The 19,507-nt window shown below is 55.3% G+C and overlaps 1 protein-coding gene across 1 annotated transcript in view; it reads left to right on the plus strand.

Moving 5' to 3' along the window:
- PRMT8 (protein arginine methyltransferase 8) overlaps nt 1-16,830 on the plus strand; it is a gene marked incomplete at both ends in the record, with an annotated part of 80,136 nt that extends 63,306 nt beyond the window's left edge. Inside the window, 4 exons of the mRNA XM_082850864.1 lie at nt 2,134-2,249; nt 7,423-7,573; nt 15,873-15,994; nt 16,747-16,830. Coding sequence (XP_082706990.1) covers nt 2,134-2,249; nt 7,423-7,573; nt 15,873-15,994; nt 16,747-16,830 — 473 coding nt within the window. The remainder of the gene's footprint in view (nt 1-2,133; nt 2,250-7,422; nt 7,574-15,872; nt 15,995-16,746) is intronic.
- Nucleotides 16,831-19,507: the final 2,677 nt, after the last annotated feature.

Here is a 19,507-nt window from a genome sequence, read left to right on the forward strand (position 1 = left end):
ACTTTACATATATTATCACATTTAATCCTCTTAACAGCTCTATAGAGTAACTAGCATGATCGTCATCTCCATTTTAAAGAAGAAACCAACTCTTTGGGAGGTTAAATTCTTGCCTGGAGTTGCACAGCAAATAAACAGCAGAGCCCAGATTTGAAGCCCAAAGCCCAGGACTTTAACCATTACCCACATAGACTCTTAGATATCTGCCTAACTTTTTTTTTTTTTTTTGCGGTACGCGGGCTTCTCACTGTTGTGGCCTCTCCCGTCGCGGAGCACAGGCTCCGGACGCACAGGCTCACGGGCCCAGCCATGGCTCACGGGCCCAGCCGCTCCGCGGCATGTGGAATCTTCCCGGACCGGGTCACGAACCCGTGTCCCCTGCATCAGCAGGCGGATTCTCAACCACTGCGCCACCAGGGAAGCCCCCTGCCTGACTTTTTCACTGAACCTTAACTTAAAGCAGGGCCGGGAGAGGGAAAGAGCAGGTACGTGGCTGCAGGTCTCTTGAGAAGGGGTTTTAAACAAAGGCAGTGTGTTTTGGTGTGCATGTTCTATCTGGGTGAGCAGGGACAGCTATTCCCAGATTCTAGAAGGAGGTCTTCTCTGAAGCGTGTGCTGTTGACACACTTCCCCAAACATAGGTAGGTTCAGTTGGGACTTTGGCACCAGTCTCGTGTGTGTAATGGGATCTGACTGGCATCTTATCCTCAAGCCAGAATTTCACAAGTGCTCCCCCTCTGGGAGATGCTTATTTTCTCCGCCTCTTCTCCCCGAGGAAGGGCTTTGCGTGCCCTTGAAAGGAATCTGAGTAAAAGGGGCACAGCTCTCCCTGACCATTCACACCACCCTCCTCCCACCCCCCTCTCCTAAACACATGCAGGCTCATGAGTTCCCTAATGTACCATTTGTTTGGTGAACATTTTAAAAAAAATTAATCCTGTAAGACTTTAGAGAAAAGCGTCTCTACTGCAGTGTATTTCTAAACCCCTCCGAATAAACAGACAAGTGAGCTTTCAGCTGGCCAGTAACTGGAGACTCCGCTAAGGCACTCTCTGCGCTGTGGGGAGAGCAAATGGCATTCCTGGTTGCTCTCACGACTGAGTCAGTGCAGCTGAAGGATTAGGACCCAAGCTGGGTTTGAGCCCCAGCTCCACGGCTCCCCTGCTGTGGGATGTTGGGCCAGATACTGCATGTGAGCCGGATGCCAGCTTCTGCAAGCCCCTGTTTTCTCATCTGTCATATGGAGGTGTCCTCACGGGGTGGCTGGGGAGATTCAATGAAGGGTCTGGCCAGGGCTAGGTGATCAATGATTACCATCATTTAAGGGTGATCTCGGACCATCAGACCTGCATTCATTTACTCTCCAACCCTGCATCCTGAATACGTCCCCTGCTTAAAGCATCTTATGAACAGCCCCAAGGGGCCAAAGAGCACTGTTGGGGTGCTTTGTGCCCCAACGGGGGGATATGTCTTACGAGATGCATCCTTAGAGAGAACATCATGGCGTGTAAGAAAGTTAAGCCCTCTCCTGGACTACCCCTGCCCCTGCCCCTCATTTCTTCAGTTGAGAAAATGGAAGTTCAGAGAGGTTAGGAAATTTGCACAAGGGCCTGGCCAGTAAGTGGTGGTGCTGGCATGCACGCTGCAGCCTGTTTCACTGAAAGCCCATGTTTCTTTCTGCTGCTTGAGAGGTTCAGCTGGCGGGGATGGGAGGAGGGAAAGAGATGGGCCTTGTAGGTGTGGAGAACGACTGGAACAAAGGCTCCGGGGTAGAAATGTGGACGGCAGAGGAGAGAGTTCGTAGGAGACTCTGAGGCTCAGAGAGGGGGCAGGAGAGCAGGTACAGAAGAATCAGGAATGTGGGCTCTAGTCTTAACCCCGTGGGAGTCTGCTGTGTGACCTTGGAGAATTTTCTCAGCCTCTCTGAGCTTTACTTTTCCTAACCCTAAAGTGGGACCTGTACAGATGAGATGGTGTGAATGAGCGTCTGGCACATTGCAGAGCTCTCCACCAGGCAAGCAACTCTCCTGCCCTCAGGCAGGGGGGACACAAGCTGCCCCCCACCCTCTAGGACTCAGGGGGGTCGGGAGACTTCTGGGGGTCCTGCTGCCACTTCTCGCTCTCTTCCCACAGGGTGGGAGAACGTCTATGGCTTTGACATGACCTGCATCCGGGACGTTGCCATGAAGGAGCCCCTGGTAGACATCGTGGACCCAAAGCAAGTGGTGACCAATGCCTGTTTAATAAAGGTCTGCAGACGCGGCTTGCTCGGGCCTGGGTGTGCGGGAACCTGACTGTGCCACCTGGACTCTTGGGCCTAGAGTAGAGGCCACACCAGCTCCTGCGGGGCCCCAAATTGTGAGGCAAGGCCACCCCGGCCAGAGCCTCTGGCAGCCCGTGGTGACCTGTCAAAGCTGGCACTGTCACCGAGCAGAGCTGGGGAGAGAGCGCCACTGGACTCCACGTGGCACAGTTGGGGGGTGGGTGCTGCATGTCCCTTGGTGAGGGAGGGGTGGGGTGTGAGGGGGGAGGGGTGTCGGGTGGGCTTGTAGGAACATCCGAGGGAGGACACCCTGGAGGCTCCGGTGGGGGGAAGCTCCTCCATTCCGAGGGCGCTGGCCTCTTAGGCACGAGATCCCACACCTCAGTCTGCCGTGTGAGCAGCTCACGCCCGCGCCTCTGAGCGCACGTCTGACCGGTCGCGCGGAGCTCCCTCCTCCTGAGTGCCTTGTTGGTGCGGGCCCTCACCTCTTGTCCTCCAAGGCTTTCTTCAGCGCAGACGGAGAACAGCTTGCCAGCACCCTCGGCAGACCAGTCCTTACCCAGTGCATTCTTATCACTAAATATCAGACGTGCCAGACTTGCCGGGGTACAGATAAAAGCCTCCCGAGACCTCCCCTCCCTCCCAGCCCCACGCTCCTCCTAGAGGTAACCGTTGTCCACAGGATGAGCTGATCTTTCCAACCCTTTTTCTAAGTACGTGCGTTTACATATGCTAATCTATCCTGTCTAACGATGGAAAACTCTTGCTATTTCACTACTTTTTTTAAAGTCTAGAAAGACATCTGTCTTATAGGCTTCAAGTTAGTGTTTTAATCGAAGAATCTGGGTTCACTGTGTCCGTTGTCATCAGCCCTCCCAGCCCCCATCTTGCCGAAGCACACCCTTCCGCCCTGGTCCTGTGCACCTCACTGCTTTTTCGGGAACTCTGGGTGGATGCAACGGGGAAGAGCCCAGGGGTGAGGGGAGGTTTCTGCAGGACTGATGCAAACGGCTGCTTTGTCCAGGTGAGAACGGTCCCTTGTCCCTGGTCACAGTCTTCCTGAGAAGAAACGCAAGCCTTGTCACCATGGCATTTCAAAGGGGCCTCAGAGGACAAATAAAACTAGAGGTACCTCGTACAGGTCCCGTCAGATAGACACCGCCTCCCTTTTGGAACATCCTGCCTGAGGATTCTGGCTCCAAGTCTAAGCCTTGGCCTCGCCCCGAAGGGTTTTGCTGCTTTTTAACTCGGCCCTGTCTGAGTCCAGGCAGGGTTGATGAGAAGCAGACGTCCTCTTATTTCTTCCCACCAGCCCCTCTGTCCCCGAAGCCTCTCTCTCTGGCATCCCAAACAAGAGCCAGCAAAGTCCACCCCAGATAACTCCCCCGTAGTGCAGAGCACGGCTGCTGATACTGTAGTATGAGTGGAAATCGCCTGGTGCAACTGCATTTGCCAAAATGACGCATGGCAGCTGTATGGAACTGATAGGCGTCTGCCCATGGTGGCGTGGGGATACGATTCCTTCAATGTGCTTGGGCCCTGGGTCGCTCTCTGCCCCTGCCCTGCAGGTGTGGCCACGGCACTTGTGCACGTCCAAGGCTGGTCCAGACTGGCCTGCTCTGTCCGCTCCCCCCCCCCCGCCTCCCTCTCCCCCTCCAGCCAGGAACAGGCAAGGGTCTCCCCTTGGTTACATCGGAGTGCAGCCTGGGACTGTGGGTGTGGCGGGGCTGGAGCTCTGGGCCCTCTATGCGTGTCACCTTTCTTCCTGAGCTCTGAGAAGGGCAAGGACGGCTGTGTTTGCTTCTGCCACCAGGAGAGCCATCCGTCAGCTCTCGCTAATGTGCTCAGCACCTTCCCTGGGAAAACACTTGCCCTTCTTCACACGCTTAATTGCTATTTTCATCGCTATTAACGTTGCGGCTTGTGACACTTCATTATAATTAAGACTCTGTTTTGACCAGACTTCTGATCTGAGACATCCATTTGTAACATGATGTAGTGATGGGGACAGCATCGGCCAGGGCCCCTCTGAGTCACCGGTGCCTGCGGAGCCCTGCGCCTGGTGGGGCGGCCTGAGGCCGAGCCAGGGGTCTCGCTGGGGTCTCAGAGTTGCTGCGGCGGCTGCTGAAAGAGAAAGCCTTCTGGCAAAGGGATCAGGGCTCCGGGGGCCAGCATAACGTGTCTGCCTCTGGACACTTTGGGCCTGAGAGGAGGGAGAGCCCTGACCAGAGGCCTTTGTGTCTCTGAGGCCCGGTCACAGCTGACTCACCCACACAGACTGCCTGTCCCCACTCCAGAGGCCAGCAGGCGCCTCCCTGGCGCCCATTCTAACGCAGATCATCCTTTCCGTCTGGACGGGTTTTGTTCCTTCGGAGGCCCCTATTAAGATGCAAATGTCCGTAGGGCCTAGAGAACACTGTCAGGGCACTGGTGGCCGACACTGGTTGATGGACGTCTGAGCCCCTATAGAGACGGAATCCCCGACAGATGGGGTGTTTCTGTGTGCGTGTGCGCAGGTGCATCGTTGTTCTTGTGCGGGCTGAGTGGTGAAGAAGTGAGACGAGGACGGAGGAGAAAGGAACCAGTCCAGATGGGTCACGGGGTCTACTTCCCAGGTCCCCCTCTGAGTCCAGGCCGAGAGGCTTGGGTATTTTTAGGTAAACCATAGAAAGTCGTGGAAGGCTTTAGATCCCGGGAATGGCGTAGTGTGAATGCATCTCAGAGAGATTGGTTGGTTGGTCTGAAGGCGAGGCCTGGGGAGGGGATGGGAAGGAGAGTCCTCAGGCAGGGAGACAGTTTGAGGAGAAGAGTGGTGCGTGTCAGGGGTTACATCGCTCATTGAGGGTGCACAGACCATAACGTCCAGACCCCGCGTCTAAAGGGCTCCAGTCTAATGGTGGGGACAGGGGCGGAGGTGGGGAGACCCCTGAGATGAGCCAGAAGCAGGGTGGAAAGACCAGGCGAGGCCCGTGGCCGAGGGCGCCCGAGAGAGAGGGACAGGGACCTCGGAAGGAGCCTGGAGCCTGGCGGGCTGGCCCCAGTGGAGAAGGAGAGGAAACTCAGTGAACGTAGACAGCGTGAGCCCAGCCTAGGGGACTCTGCCGAAGCCCTTAACAAAATCACAGTTAAGCGCAGCTGCGCTGAGTGTTTGGGCTGGAGGGACCTGCAGACACGTGGCCCAGAGGGGTGGCAAACGTCATAAGCTGACAGGTACTGGGGCTAAACAGATTTCCCCACTCTGGGCAATGGCCCAAGCTAACAGGGTGACATGTAATGAAGGACCCTCCCCCCTGCACTCGGGTCCCAGAAATAAGGATGATGAGAGGGATGTTGTGGGGAGGGGCTTGGCCGGCTGAAGGCAGCTGGAGCCGGCAGCGTGAGCTTCGAGGTCAGAGGCCGCTAGAAGCGGGTCCCAGATCAGGAGGGTGACGGCGTCGGAGGCCATGACTCAGGAGACACAGTTTATGCTGGAGGAGAAAAGGTTTAGGGGACCCACGTGAGCACGAGCGGGCGGTGCCTTGTTCTGTGGGTGGAAGTTACAGAGGCTGCTGAGGGCCCTGCTCGCTAGTTTAGAAGCAGGACCTACTGACTGGAGACATCGGGGAAGGATTGGCTGCCTGATAGGCAGTGAGTGCATCCTCCCAGGGGGAGTGCAGGAGCCCACGGCAGCCACTACCTGGGGATGCTCCCCAGGGCTCTTGCATTCTCGGGGTAAAAGGGGACTGGCTTTCTAACCCCATCGAATTCTGCACGCCTGACCTGGGCTCACAGGGACCTTTAGCCCTGTTCCCCATCCTTGAGCTTGCATCTGAAGTGATGTCACCGACATCGAGGGCTCCCACGGTCCCCTGCACCTGCAGTCCCACCCTCTTCCCAACCGACAGGGCAGAGGGGGTCACAGCTGCCAGCCCGCACCGTAACAAGGCTCTGGGCTGCCTGGCTGCCTCGACCTCACCTGCGCCTCTGTCCACTGCCCTCCTGTGGAGACAGGACTTGGCTTTGAAGTCCCCAGGATGCTTTGCCTCAGTTTTTCCTTTATTCATCCTAGAAACGTGTAGAGATAAAAGTCTCTGTCTCTTTGCTGCTCTTGTTTCCCCACCCAGAGACCCCTCTCTCCTAGTTACTCCCAACATCTTCCATCATCTGGGTCTCAGGGGCGCCCCTGGGGACCGTTCCAGGCACACAGGTGTCTGTCTGGCCCGTACAGAGCTTTCAGGACGGAGGTCTCGCCATACAGCCCGGCAGTGGGAGGTTCTTCCTTAGACCTCACTGAAGGCGGCCTGGGTGCCTCCTGGGCCTTGGGAGGTCTGCTGTGTCGTGCTGGAGCCGGCCAACGACGGGTCAGCATCCTTCTCGCAGAAAGAGCACCATGTTGCAAACCATTGTTCATTTCACTCCCGCTCCCAGCAAGACTGATGTGCAGCCGCTTCCCAGCTGAAACTGTTAGAACGATGAGTTCCTTGTGTTGTCCATTCCTAGCTGGAACTGAAAAGTTCTCACCTCTTATTTCCCCCTTTCATTTGTTTTTAACTGTCCGGGCTGTGGTAAATGGTCGGCTGACTTCCCCAGGCTCAGTCCGTGACTGTGCGGGCTCGGTCCTCACTCCTGAGATAATACTCCATACCTCGTATTGCTGGGAAGGGAGCAGTCGGGTCTGCCGGAACCTGGGAGGGCTTGACGGGGCACACACTGCTGCCTTGATTCAGTAGGCCTGGGATGCCCTCCCCTCCCCGCCCCACCCCCGGTGATGCCCACGTGCTCCTCCAGGGACCACAGCCTGAGAACAGCTAGAAGCACTAGTGATGCCAAGGGGGACGGCTCTGAGGATATCTGGGTTGGGTTTATGGAGGCTCTAATTCATCCTCTTCTCCTCTCCCCTCCCCCGCATCAGCACTCATCCCCAGAAGATTTACCTTCCTGATTCTGTTGTCCTCAGGTTCTGACTTAAATCTGCTCGCAGCATTGCCTTAGCCGACTCCACCCTAGAAAGGATGGAGGAGGTCATGGGGAGGGGGGTGGGTGGGCCTGGGAAGTCCCCCCGAGAGCCATGGCACCCTGGGGAGTCTGCCATCCATAGTCTCCCTGGGGAATGAAGCTGAGGACGGCCCAGACCCGGTGGAGGCACTAAGCGTCCGCATTCTCTCTTCTCTGGGCTGCAGGAGGTGGACATCTACACGGTGAAGACGGAGGAGCTGTCCTTCACATCCGCCTTCTGCCTGCAGATACAGCGCAATGACTACGTCCACGCCCTGGTCACCTATTTCAATATCGAATTTACCAAGTGCCACAAAAAAATGGGGTTTTCCACAGGTGAGCCTTCTGCTGGCCTTCCAGACCCTCCTGGCCTCGTGCCAAGGCTCTGTGGGAAGTGACCTCCCCGGCCTGGATGTGGGGCAAGGGCCGGGGGCATCAGCCAGGGGCCCTCACTTAGCACCTCCTAAGCCTCTCCAGCCGTGGAGGAATCGCACATCCCCAGGGTTTTGGATGCCCGATGAGAAGGTAAAAAACTTGTGGCTGGTGTGGCCAGAGCTGAGAGCAAGTGTCGCGCGGGGAGGGGCAGGCGCCGAGGCCACCTTTCAAATGCACGTTTGTTCGTTTAGTGTTTCCCGAGCCCCCTCTGTGTGGGCGGAGGATACGGAGACGCCTCATGCCAGATTCAGCGTCTGCTTCCCTAGGCTGCAGCCTGGCTCTACGTCTCCTTCCTGTCTTCCCAGCTTCTGTCCCTCCCCATTAAGTCCCTGACGTGCTCCAAACTCCTTCAGGGGTGCCTCATCGCCCGTAGCAGATAAGCCCAGATTGCTTAGCCTGGTAACTGGCAGGGGGTTGGTCCCCTGACCGGCCCCATCCCACTTCCCCAGCCTCATCTCTCAGCACCCTTCGCGCTGTGCCGTCCACCCCACCCCTTTGCTGCCGCACACGCAGCCCAGCACACGCTGGCCCTGCAGCTCTCTGCGCCCAGGCATCTTCAGCCCCTCGGCTGTGGCCTCTGCCTGCCCCAACCCCTCTTCCATCCTCAGGGCAGGAGGGTCTTCTGTCAGATTTGTCTCCTTCCCTCCTGTATTTGTCTGCTGGGGCCACTGTAACCAAGTATTCCTCATGGTTCTGGAGGCCTCTGGAGTTTTCTCCTGAGGCCTCTCTCCTTGGCTTGCCAACGGCCGCCTTCTCGTGGCCGCCTTCCTCTGTGCTCATCCCTGCTGTCTCTGTGAGTGTCCTAATCTCCTTGCTCTACAAGGGCACCAGCCAGATTGGATGAGGGCCCACACTAAGGGCCTCGTTTTAACTAAAGACATTCTCTCTGAATACGTTCATAGTCAGAGATCCTGGGGGTCAGGGCTCCAGCACATGAATTCTGGGGGGAGACAATTCAGCCTATGGCAACTCCCCCATCCCTCTCCTCCCCTGGCCACCTCCAGCTCAGGCTGCATCTCTCAGCTCAGGTACTATGATCCCCTCCTTCCCTCTAGGGTCAAGGTTAGGCCTTCTTCCTGGGGCTCCCTAACATCCTGTGCTTATGTCTGTCATGGCCATGCTTAAAGTGATACGGGTGCAGTCTAACAAAAAGATAACAAAAGGGTATAAAAAGGGGCATAAAAAGTTAAGGAAAAAGACCTCTCCCCCATCCATCCCAGTCCCGCGCCTGAGACGCATATTTGCTCACGATTTATTTCGTAGCCTCCGAAAAATTTCAGTGGTGCACAAGCACCTACATACCTACATACACTTTTTTTCCTTTTTATTTGAAATAATTATAGGCTCACAGGAAGTTGCAAAAATAGTCCATAGATTTCTGTGAATCGTAGACCCAGCTGCCTCCGCTGGTGGCATCTTCCATGACAGGAGTATGACATCCAGTTACACTTTTCTTGAAAACACAGGTCGCTCGCACCACACACACTGCCCCTGCTCCCTGTCTTTAGTTAACCATGTGTCTTGGAGATGCCGCCGTAGCCGCGCGGAGATATATCCAATCTCTTTTTTTGAAACAACTACCCAGGATTCCAGTGTAGGCTGTGCCACTAGTCACTGAACATTTCCATCGTCTTCTGCAGACCTGGGTCTCCCCCCAGCTGGGCTCACATCTCATTAATCTCTGCCTTCCTAGCTCCTCCCAGCGGGGTGTGGCTCCGAGATTTCTGAACAAATCTCTGTTCAATGTGTTTATGAAGCTAGGATTCCTGCCCTGAGCATGTGTTCATCCTGACCGCTCACGGGAGGTCTTCCTGGGAATTGGGAGCTTGTCGCCGGGGCTGAGTGTGCACGTGGCAGGGATAGGTGAGTTCTACCAGAATTTGAAGATACGATTATTCACTTCCTGCAGCCATGGTGCCAGTGGTCCTCTTTCACGTGGTTACAGCGATCCCACTTGATCATGTTGTTTCATCCTTTGTCTGTGTTGCCCAGTTTTCTGACACCTCGTTGATATATTTTTCATCTATACAGATGAGTGACCCTGGGTCTGTAGATCTGTTTTCTTGTGAATCTCTCTCTCTCTGACTTTGCCAACAGAGTAATTCTGATCTCGTAGAATAAGTTGGGGAGTGTTTCCTCCTCCTTTACCTGCTGGAAGAGTTTTTGAAGGATCAGTGGTATTTCTTTTATAAATGCTTGCTGGAATTCCTTAGTGAAGGCATCCGAGCCTGGAATTTTCTCGTGGGAGAGAACGGACAAGAGACTTCACCTAATCCCTCACAGAAGGGCTTCTTCCAGAGTTGGTGTCTCCTGACCATCAGGACTAGGGTCTTCTGGTCTCCATCAGCCAGGCCAGCGCTGGTGCCGCCTCGTCCTGGGGAAGAGACCAGAGGGCCCCGATCCGGGTCACTGTCAGCTGCTACCCTCCCTACGGAAGCAGCAGATGAGCTTATCCTCTCGGTGGGTGCGCAGGAACAGCCAGCAGGAGGAAGGGGTATTTTACCTGGACCTTGAAGGATGGGTGAGACTCAGCCTTGCCATGGTGAGGGTTGGGGCAGTGAGGGCTGAGGAAGGGCCCGATCGAGGACGGTGCCTGTGACTGGAGGCCAGGGATGGAGCCACGGTGGCTGGCTCTGCTTCCTCCATCCCTGGGCGATGCCTCCCCCAGGGCCCGCCCTGCCGCAGGTGATGGGAAAGTCAGGGGGCAAGGGCACTCTGGGAAGAGTTCTGTGTCTCTAAAGCCTGGGCTCCAGCCCCGTAGCTCCAGGCTGCGTTTTTCTTTCCCTGAGATGATCTGTTTCCGGCGGATGACAGCGTGGTTTTGGTCCAGCCTGTAGCATCTTTACCATCTCGGCCATCTTCCAGCTGGCATGGCTTTGGCAGTGGGCTTTACTCAGACCCTCTGCACTCTGACCAGCAAGGAAAGAATATTTCTCCTTTGTTTTTAAGGACCTCAGATGCACGGAATTAGATTAATCCGAATTCGTGGTTCATGACGTGCTACCATCATTGGATCACGCACAGTTCACTGTTGGCTTATTTTTAAATTAATACAAGGGACACCTGTGAACTTGCCACCTAACTCAGTAACAGATTGTAAATAAAGTGTTGTTAATTAGAATGTAATAGTAACTAGAACGCATTATTAACTAGAAGGTAATAATTCTAATTATTATTAGAATGTAAATACATTAGTTAATATCAAGAGATAAACTATTGTTAATTAGAATGTAAATATTAACCAGAAATACATTATGAATAAATATAGTATGATTATGCTTATAATTAATACATGCAAGTCAAGTAATTCAGAGTCACCTAATAAATCCCTGTGAGCTCAGCATCTAACTCAAGGGCTTAAATACTACCAGTACCTTTGCGGCTACCTGGATGGTCCCATCTTATCCCCTCCCTCCACATCGCCTCTAAATGAACATTATCCTGAATGTTCAGTTCCTTATCCCCTGCTATTTTTAAAAAGTTTTATCATGCGTAAGTGTAGGCCTAAACAAGGTATCGTTTGGTCTCAGCTGGCTTTGAACTTCAGGCGAAGCGCAGCCTGCTGTAAGCGGCCCCCAAGGTTTGCAGCTGCTCCGGGAGACCCACGCGAAGGCGCGTCGCGGCTTGTGCAGCTTGCAAACCGCCCCCGTGAACGGTGCTGGTGTCTGCCTGCTGCGGCTCCGGGCACAAGCACCCAGGGCTCCAGGCTGTGCCGGCACAGCTGCCCCGCCCCTTGGACACAGCCTCGGAGGGCGGGGCAGGAAGTGGGAACTGGGCCCCCTGGGGCTCCCGCTGGAAGGGCAGTACCCAGAGTAGAAGCAGGCCTGCGCTAAGCCCTAGTTTTTCCAGGAAGCCCTTCAGGCCGTGGAGGTGCTGTTAAGTGAGCTCCTTTCTGGGCCTTGGGCTCATTAGTGAAATGACACGGTTGGACCTCGACTGCCTGGAAGCCCCTTCCCAGCTTTGCCACCCTGTGACACTGAGCCATTTTCTCAGGTCAGAGAAGCTTCTTCATGCATCGTCTTTAATTCTCCAAAAAGCCTGGGAACCCCCCCGGGGAACAGAGTTACAAATTTACAGCTAGAAAAAGTATTAAATTCCAGAAAGAACTACCAGCCACTTAGCCATTGGGAAGAGAAAGAGGAAGCAGGATTCCACTCTCTCTCCAGAAGCACCAGGAAAAATCTTCCTGTGAGAGGCCCCAGACATTTGCTCCTGCAGCCCCCTGCGCACCCCTCCTCCATCCTCGGTCACAACTCCCACCGGACTTTATGGCCAGCTACCTGAGTGTCTTCTCACTTAGGCTGCAGGATCTCGGGGGGCGAGGCTGTACTGGCTGCTGCTCCCCACATTTAGGACCACATCAGGCACGTGGCAGGCACCCTGAGTGGATGACTGCTGAATGCGTGAATGATTGAATGAATGCCTGAATGAGTGAATGCACGCGCGAGTGAATGTATGAATGAGTGAATGAATGAATGCCTGAATGAGTGAATGCACGCGTGAATGAATGAATGCCTGAATGAGTGAATGCACGCGTGAATGCCTGAATGAGTGAATGAATGAATGCCTGAATGAGTGAATGCACGCATGAGTGAATGCATGAATGAGTGAATGAATGAATGCCCGAATGAGTGAATGCATGCGCTAGTGAATGTATGAATGAGTGAATGAATGAATGCCTGAATGAGTGAATGCATGCGTGAGTGAATGTATGAATGAGTGGATGAATGAATGCCTGTATGCGTGAGTGAATGAATGAGTGAATGTGTGAGTGAATGAATGCCTGAATGAGTGAATGCACGCGTGAGTGAATGCATGAATGAGTGAGTGAATGCCTGAATGAGTGAATGCACGCGTGAGTGAATGCATGAATGAGTGAATGAGTGCCTGAATGAGTGAATGCACACGTGAGTGAATGCATGAATGAGTGAATGAATGAATGCCCGAATGAGTGAATGTGTGTGTGAGTGAATGCGTGAATGTGTGAATGAATGAATGCCTGAATGAGTGAATGCACGCGTGAGTGAATGCATGAATGAGTGAATGAATGAATGCCCGAATGAGTGAATGCGTGTGCGAGTGAATGTATGAATGAGTGAATGAATGAATGCCTGAATGAGTGAATGCACGCGTGAGTGAATGTATGAATGAGTGAATGTATTAATGAGTGAATGAATGAATGTGTGAATGACCGTACGGTCATAATGAGGAAGCCTGAAAGCCACTTACACTATCTTGAAGGTTGTAGTTGGGGCATAGCGGGAGGGAAAGGCTTGTCCACTGACCAGAACTCTGGGTGTCGTGGTCCACAGTGATACTGAACGCTCAGCCTTGTGCACAGCAACTTTCTGGAGAATCCCTAGAACATTCCAGACCACGACAATGAGGCAGCACCGCTTTACAGGCCAGAGCCATAGTTGATGGATAAATGAAACGATATACCACTTTCCACAATGATTAACTAACCACCTAATGCAATGGCTTAGCAGTACCCTAACCTGGGCCTGCTATGTTACAGATAAGGGGACCGTATAATTCATCTTTCAAATGAGGACACTTTGAGAGTGAAAGGGAGAGCTACAGATAATGACACCAGGAAAACGGTCCTGGGCACAGCAGGAGGCTGGTCATCCTCAGTGTATCCTTTCCCCTTCCCATCACCTGTCCTCACAGGGAGGTAAACTTTCTGCAGGTGTAGAAAATGAGCCCCAGGGTCACAGTGCAAATGCATGGCAAATGGAGACTGGACACTGGGCCTACTCTTGCCTAATTAGATGTCCCTTCCACTGATACCCACCCAAGAGATGTATTAGATGTAAATGATCGAGTCTGCACGGCAACTGGCTGTGTATCTACAACACCTGGGGGAAGACTTTTACGTCTTGGCAAGCCTGCCCCCATCTCACACCCCAGAATTACTGAATTCAGATCTCTAGGACTAGAGTCAAAACATCTGAATTGTCATCCACTTCTCCTGGACACCTTGATGGAGAACCTGCATTGAGAAAACTGCTTTAGCAATGAGTCCGTGGACCCATCGTGGAAATGAGATGTTTGGGGAAGTTCTTAACCTTTGATGTTGATGTCAAGGGGAAATGTCACTCTCCTCCAACCCAAGGCTGGTGTCTTTTGGGCGACCAGCATCAGAGGTGGACTTCTGGGCTTGCTGGCTGGCGGAGCTGAGCCAGTGAAGTCTCTGGGAGTCTCACAGGCATCTGATTAGGAGGCAGAAGTTAGCTGCTGGAATCTCCTTGCCTGAAGGTCTTTAAGAACAGGAGAGACACCTGTCTGGGTAGGCGTGGGTGGCAGCGGGGGTGACAGTGCTGTCAGTCATATGCTGCCAGCCTCTGCAGACCACGGAGACGATCTTTTGACAATTCGTTTAGATGTCGTTGGAAGGGAAGGTGCTGGGAGCAGGTGGACTTTGCCTGTGGGCCGCAGTACGCGTCAGAGGCCAGGAAGGCTGGGTGTGTTTGGGGATCCAGGATCTGAGCGGCACAGACTCTATGTACATGATCTTCCTTCAAGCCCTTCCGAATCCTCAGGCTGCCTCCCCCCCACTAGACCTTGAGTCTGCATCGATTTCCTAAATGCACACATCGAAGGCTACTCGAGTATCCAAACCACTGACATTTGATCAAGCTGTTCATTGCAAAGGACACAGACAGACAGACTCTTCACCACCATTAAAATAGATCTTGGGGTTTGAACGATCTTGGTCTGACTGGGCATACGATAAATCCCCAGCCAGGTTGTGTGTGCACTCCTCCGGGCCGGACCGCGGGTGTGCATACGGTCGTGGGGCAGCCCCAATCCTTCCTGTGATTAAAACTCTGCCTTCTAGTGATTCTGAGTGCCTTTGTTCTGCCTCCAAAGCATCTATAAGGCCACATATAAGTCCTTCCATGTGACAGCCTTTGAAGTATTTGAAAGGCACTTACTACATCCTCCCTAAGTCTTCCCACCTTTAGCTCTGGTCCTAAGCAAAGAGGGAATCAGTGTTCATGAGTCCTGCATCCTGGTGGAGGGAGGTAAGAGCCTGAAGGGCAAGAGGAACTGACTGTAAGACGGGTTCTTCTACAACCCTTAGGTTCCAAAGCCGCGGTGTCACCGAACACCTCTGGGTACCTTGAAGCGTCACAACGCGCCCCCTCTGGGGCTTTTTACCATCGTTCATTTATTCGGTACTCACAGACCCAGCAAGGGTGGTGATGGGCTCTGAGGACAGAGCAGTAAGCAGACCCCGGCCCTCATGGAGATTGCAGTCTTGCGGAGGACACAAACACGTAAAAAGAGACAGAGACGGTTATGCAGGGGCATGACAGTCACCATGGTAACATAAGCCCAGGGTGCCCTTAATCCAGCTGGGTCAGGCAAGGCGTGCCCAAGGATGTGACCTTGAAGAATAAGGAAGGGAGAGGCTGGCGATGAGGGAGGGAAGAGTGTCCCAAGGACGGCTGCTGCTGAGGAAGGGGGCCCATAAGACAGGACCCCTCATCTAGTTGTAGAATTGGTAGTGTGCCCAGAGGGATGGGTGGGATTTCGTGGCAAATGCAGGGGAGGGGAGGTGCAAGCCTCAGTCAGTGTGGCTTTGGGTCATGCATGACGTGTGAGCTGTGGATCAGCGTTGGGTCCGTGGAATGAGAATCTTCCCCTATTCCTATTCATCCAGGTAGGAAGGCACGGCTGAAACCCCAGGGCAGGCCTGGGCCAAGGCAACTAGGCTTGGTTTTAGGACAGAGAGGCAGGCAGGGAAAGCTATGTGTAGGACTGGGGTATCAGCGGAATCGGCGAAACCGGCTTAGCCGTGGCGTTGGCATGAACGGTGTCATATAAGCGGAGACGGGATGCACCATCCTCCAAATCTCTCCCCTACAACGTCTGAAAGTCTTCACTCTGTTGAACTAATGAAAACCAGTAGCATTTTGAGATTCGTTGTTAATGCCGCCCCCTGTATGGCTTTGTAATATCAGCTTGTTTCTCTTCTGATCCCCAGCGAAGACCCGCAGTCCCGAGGGGGTGGGGCCTCGACCCCGGGAGGCGTCCCCGGGCTGAGCGGGCGTCCTGCGGGCTTGGAGAAGGCGCAGGGGCTGGGTGCCTGACCCAGTGAGAGCGCTCGCTGCGGTGTTCAGTGGGTCGTCCGCGCGGGGTCCCGGCCCCTCTGAGACGTCTTCTCTAACTCTTCCTTGTCATCCTTCAGCCCCTGACGCCCCCTACACCCACTGGAAGCAGACCGTCTTCTACTTGGAAGACTACCTCACCGTCCGGAGGGGGGAGGAGATCTACGGGACCATATCCATGAAGCCAAATGCCAAAAACGTGGTGAGTGCCGAGGCATCCTCTGTGAGGCCGGGGTCAGAGAGGAGGAGGGACCCGGGGGCCGGCTTCCGGGGAGCTGCCAGGACCCACTTGCCCCGGGGGGCCTGGCTGCCTTGTGCACAACCGGAAAAGTTACAGGGGAAGCGGTAGGAAGGCGGGTTTGGATGTGATGGCCTCCTTCAAGGACTCCAGCCTGGACCCCTTAAGACTGGGGAACTGGAGCCTTTCTGTAGGACACCCTGGACACCCTCCCAGCCTTGAGGACAGCTTCCCGCCCTCGGTGGGAGGTGTTTTGAGAACAGAGGCTGTGGCCATGGACTTTGCCTCATTTAGGACCAGCTGAGCCAGGAAAGGACAGTGTGTGGTGGCTTGGAAGCCTTCCTCAGGCTGGCCTGGGCGGCTGGAGGCCGTGTGATTCTCTCTGAGTCCCCTGGGGTGCGGGCACGTGCCGGGCAGGCGCCGAGGGGGCGCCGAGGCTCCCGCCCTGGGAGACTCAACCGCCCCACTTCTCCCGGGATGAAACCAGAGGGAACATCTCTGTATTCTAACAGGAAGGACTTACTTAGGTTAGAAATCAAAGGCCTCCCCGTGAGGGTAACGAGGCACCGGAAGAGGTTCCCGAGGGCTGCTGGTGGGGAGCGGAGTCCTGAGCTGGAAAACCCTAGCGGTGCAGATGCGCCCGGCCCCCTGCCTGCGGGGAGGGGGCGGTCCCCGCCTCCTTCCGCGCTGATGCCCCGGCTCCTCCTTCTTTGCAGCGAGACCTCGATTTCACAGTAGACTTGGATTTTAAGGGACAGCTGTGCGAAACATCTGTATCTAATTACTACAAAATGCGTTAGCACACGTGGGAGGCTGCAGAGAGCGAGCGAGCACGGAAACTCACCTCCGTCTGAGGCGCCGCCACAAGGGACCCTGTTTGCAGGACTACACGCTCCAAACCGGAGTCTGACACTCTGCCCTTGAGATTGGTGAACTCAGCCGGCCTCCTGAGGCCCCTGCCACTGGACAGAGGGCCTCCAGCTTCTCGGCTCTGCTCTGGGGGCCCTTCTCAGAGGCTCTGTCGTCCCGACAGAGAGCCACGGCCAGCGCGGCAGCCGGGCCCCGATGGAGGAGTCCACGCGTGTCCCCATCGTCCTCCTTAACCGTGACTCTCGGATCTTCAAGTTTTGCATGCTGCAGGCATCTAGGACAGATTGCTTCACTAGACCCTGGAGACTAGCGTCTTTGATAGCATAAGCCAGACGCTGTGCGTGCGGCGGTGCGCGTGCGCATGCGCGGACAGCATACCTATTAGTTCCTTTACCCGGCACACGGGTATGTGCTTGCATATACAGCCAAGCGGTAACGTCCGTGTTCATCCAGGGCTGTGTGCGTGTGTGCGTGCGCGTGTGTGCGTAGAATATATATTACTCTCAGAGGAGATTCTGTTGCTTTCGAATAGGAATTTGTTTTGTGATTAGTTCTCCCCCTTCCCCACCCCTTCCCAGCTATGAAATGTCCTCTGTACTAGCTCCGGTCTCCTTTTGACTAGACTGTGGCTGCGAACCCTGGACATAGGACCATGCACTCCGTGGGCGCTCAATAAATGCACATGAGAGCGAAGCGATGGGGTGGCTGTGTTCTCGGCGCTCTGGGCAGGGGGGCGGGAGGAGGTCGGAGGCCACAGTGGAACAGAAGATCTAATCGTGCGGCTCCCAGAAGGAAGGTAGCTCCTTGGTAAAGGGAGCCTTGAAGCTAGGACCAGTCCAAGGGCTTCTCCCATGTGACCCTCAGGGGTGGGAGGAGAGTCCTGCAGCTGGGGTGGGGGGACATGAGTTAACCTCGAGTGCTCCAGAATGGGAGGCGAGGTGTAGCCCGGAGAGAGGCCAAGGTCGGGGCGGGAAAGGCTGGGAGGGTCCAGAGGAAGCAGGAGGTAGTGTGAGCTCACGGTCCTGGGCTGCTAGTGTGAGACGAGGGCAGGGTCTGAGGGCAAGGCCGGTGGAGGCACGGGCTGGGGCGTGGTGGTGGACCGTCTCGTTCCTACTCTCCCTCACCCCGTTACTGGCTGCCTAGGTGGGTGTCTGCCCTGGCCTGCACCCTCCCCATCAATGGGACCGCTCCCCCCCACCGTCTTGAACAGGGCACCCACAGAGCCCAAGTGAAAGAACTTGGGTCCTGGAGGTGACATCCTAGGTTCTACAGAAGCTCCCTTCCCCAGAGTGGTTGCTAGATCTCCAGTTCCCCAAACGATTTCTGCCCTCCACCTCTACCCCTTTCGACTCTGGTCCCATCGTGGAGAGGGCGGAGCCAGAGGGGGGCCTGCCGGGCCAGCAGAGGCCTGGGATTCTTCAGAGGCCCAGAATGTTCCCTTCCTGGGAAGGAGCAGGTGTGAGCTACTGCAGGGGCCTCAGGGAAGTGCCTGGTGACCCCCGATGCCCTCCCAGGCTGGAGAGCCCTGGGCAGGCAGAGCTGGTCCTCCAGCAGGGGTGCCTCCTCCCACTGTCTGCAGGTCACACACTGATTGCATTTGCCATGCGGCTCTGAGGGACAGGTGTGCCCTGGACCAGGCGGGGCCTCTGGAGTTCCTCACCTGTCCCCGGTCCCCACCTTGCTGCCCCAGCGCTCAACCGTGGCAGGAATGAGATCTCTGTGGTCGGGGTGATCACTGGGTGAAAAGATGGGGCCTCACCCATGGGCAGGGACCGGACCGAGCTGCCTTGAGGATTCAGTTGCCAAGGAGCCTGAGGGCTGCCCCTCTGGTGTAGGAAGGAGCGAGCCAGGCTGGCCTGTGGGTGGGTGTCCTGGGAATGGCAGTGCCCAGGAAAATGACAACAGACTCCAGTGGCAGCGGCCCCTGCCCTTTCATTGTCCTCTGGCATCTGCGTACGTGTTGGCTTCCCTGAAGCCCTGGGAGTTGGGCATGGAGGCCCTACCCACAATGGTAGCTGAGCCTCTGGGCCCCGGGGTGGGGAAGAGTGGGGTCCTGGGGGAGCTGGGCCCCCATCTCCACACCTGCTCACGTGTCCTCTGCTGCCCCGCTCAGTCCTCTGCATCCCCGGCTGGGGAGGCCTCTCTTTGTAGCTAGAGACAAACAACAGTGCAAATCGTGGAATGCTTTTGTCCACATGTTTTGCACAAGAAAAATAGAGAAACTTAATCGGGGAGAACAATGAGTGCATTAAAAGAAGGAAGGGGGTTGAGGAAGGATGGGGGTCCCCCAGAAGGCACGCGAGGGGAACCCCTTAGTGGGAGTTGGGGAGCCCCTGGATTCTGCCCATCCCTGGGCAGGGAGCCCATCCGGCTTTGGAGAATTCCATCCATGGTCCACAGGGCCAAATCCCACATGGCCACCAAGAGCCAGCAAGGTTGATGACCTTCCGGGAGCTCTGGGCATTTGGAAGCTGCAGGCGTTCCTGACACCCCTGGGGGCCGGAAGGGGAGGCCCAGGCTGGGCAAAGGCCCGGCAGCCCCGCGGCCTCTCCAGCCAGAAGACGAGGCCCCGGGTCTTCAGCACCTGCCACCCTGGCTCCTTGCTCT

The sequence above is a fragment of the Leucopleurus acutus genome, assembly GCF_964270905.1.
Source record: "Leucopleurus acutus genome assembly, chromosome: 11".
NCBI classification, from domain to species: domain Eukaryota; kingdom Metazoa; phylum Chordata; class Mammalia; order Artiodactyla; family Delphinidae; genus Leucopleurus; species Leucopleurus acutus.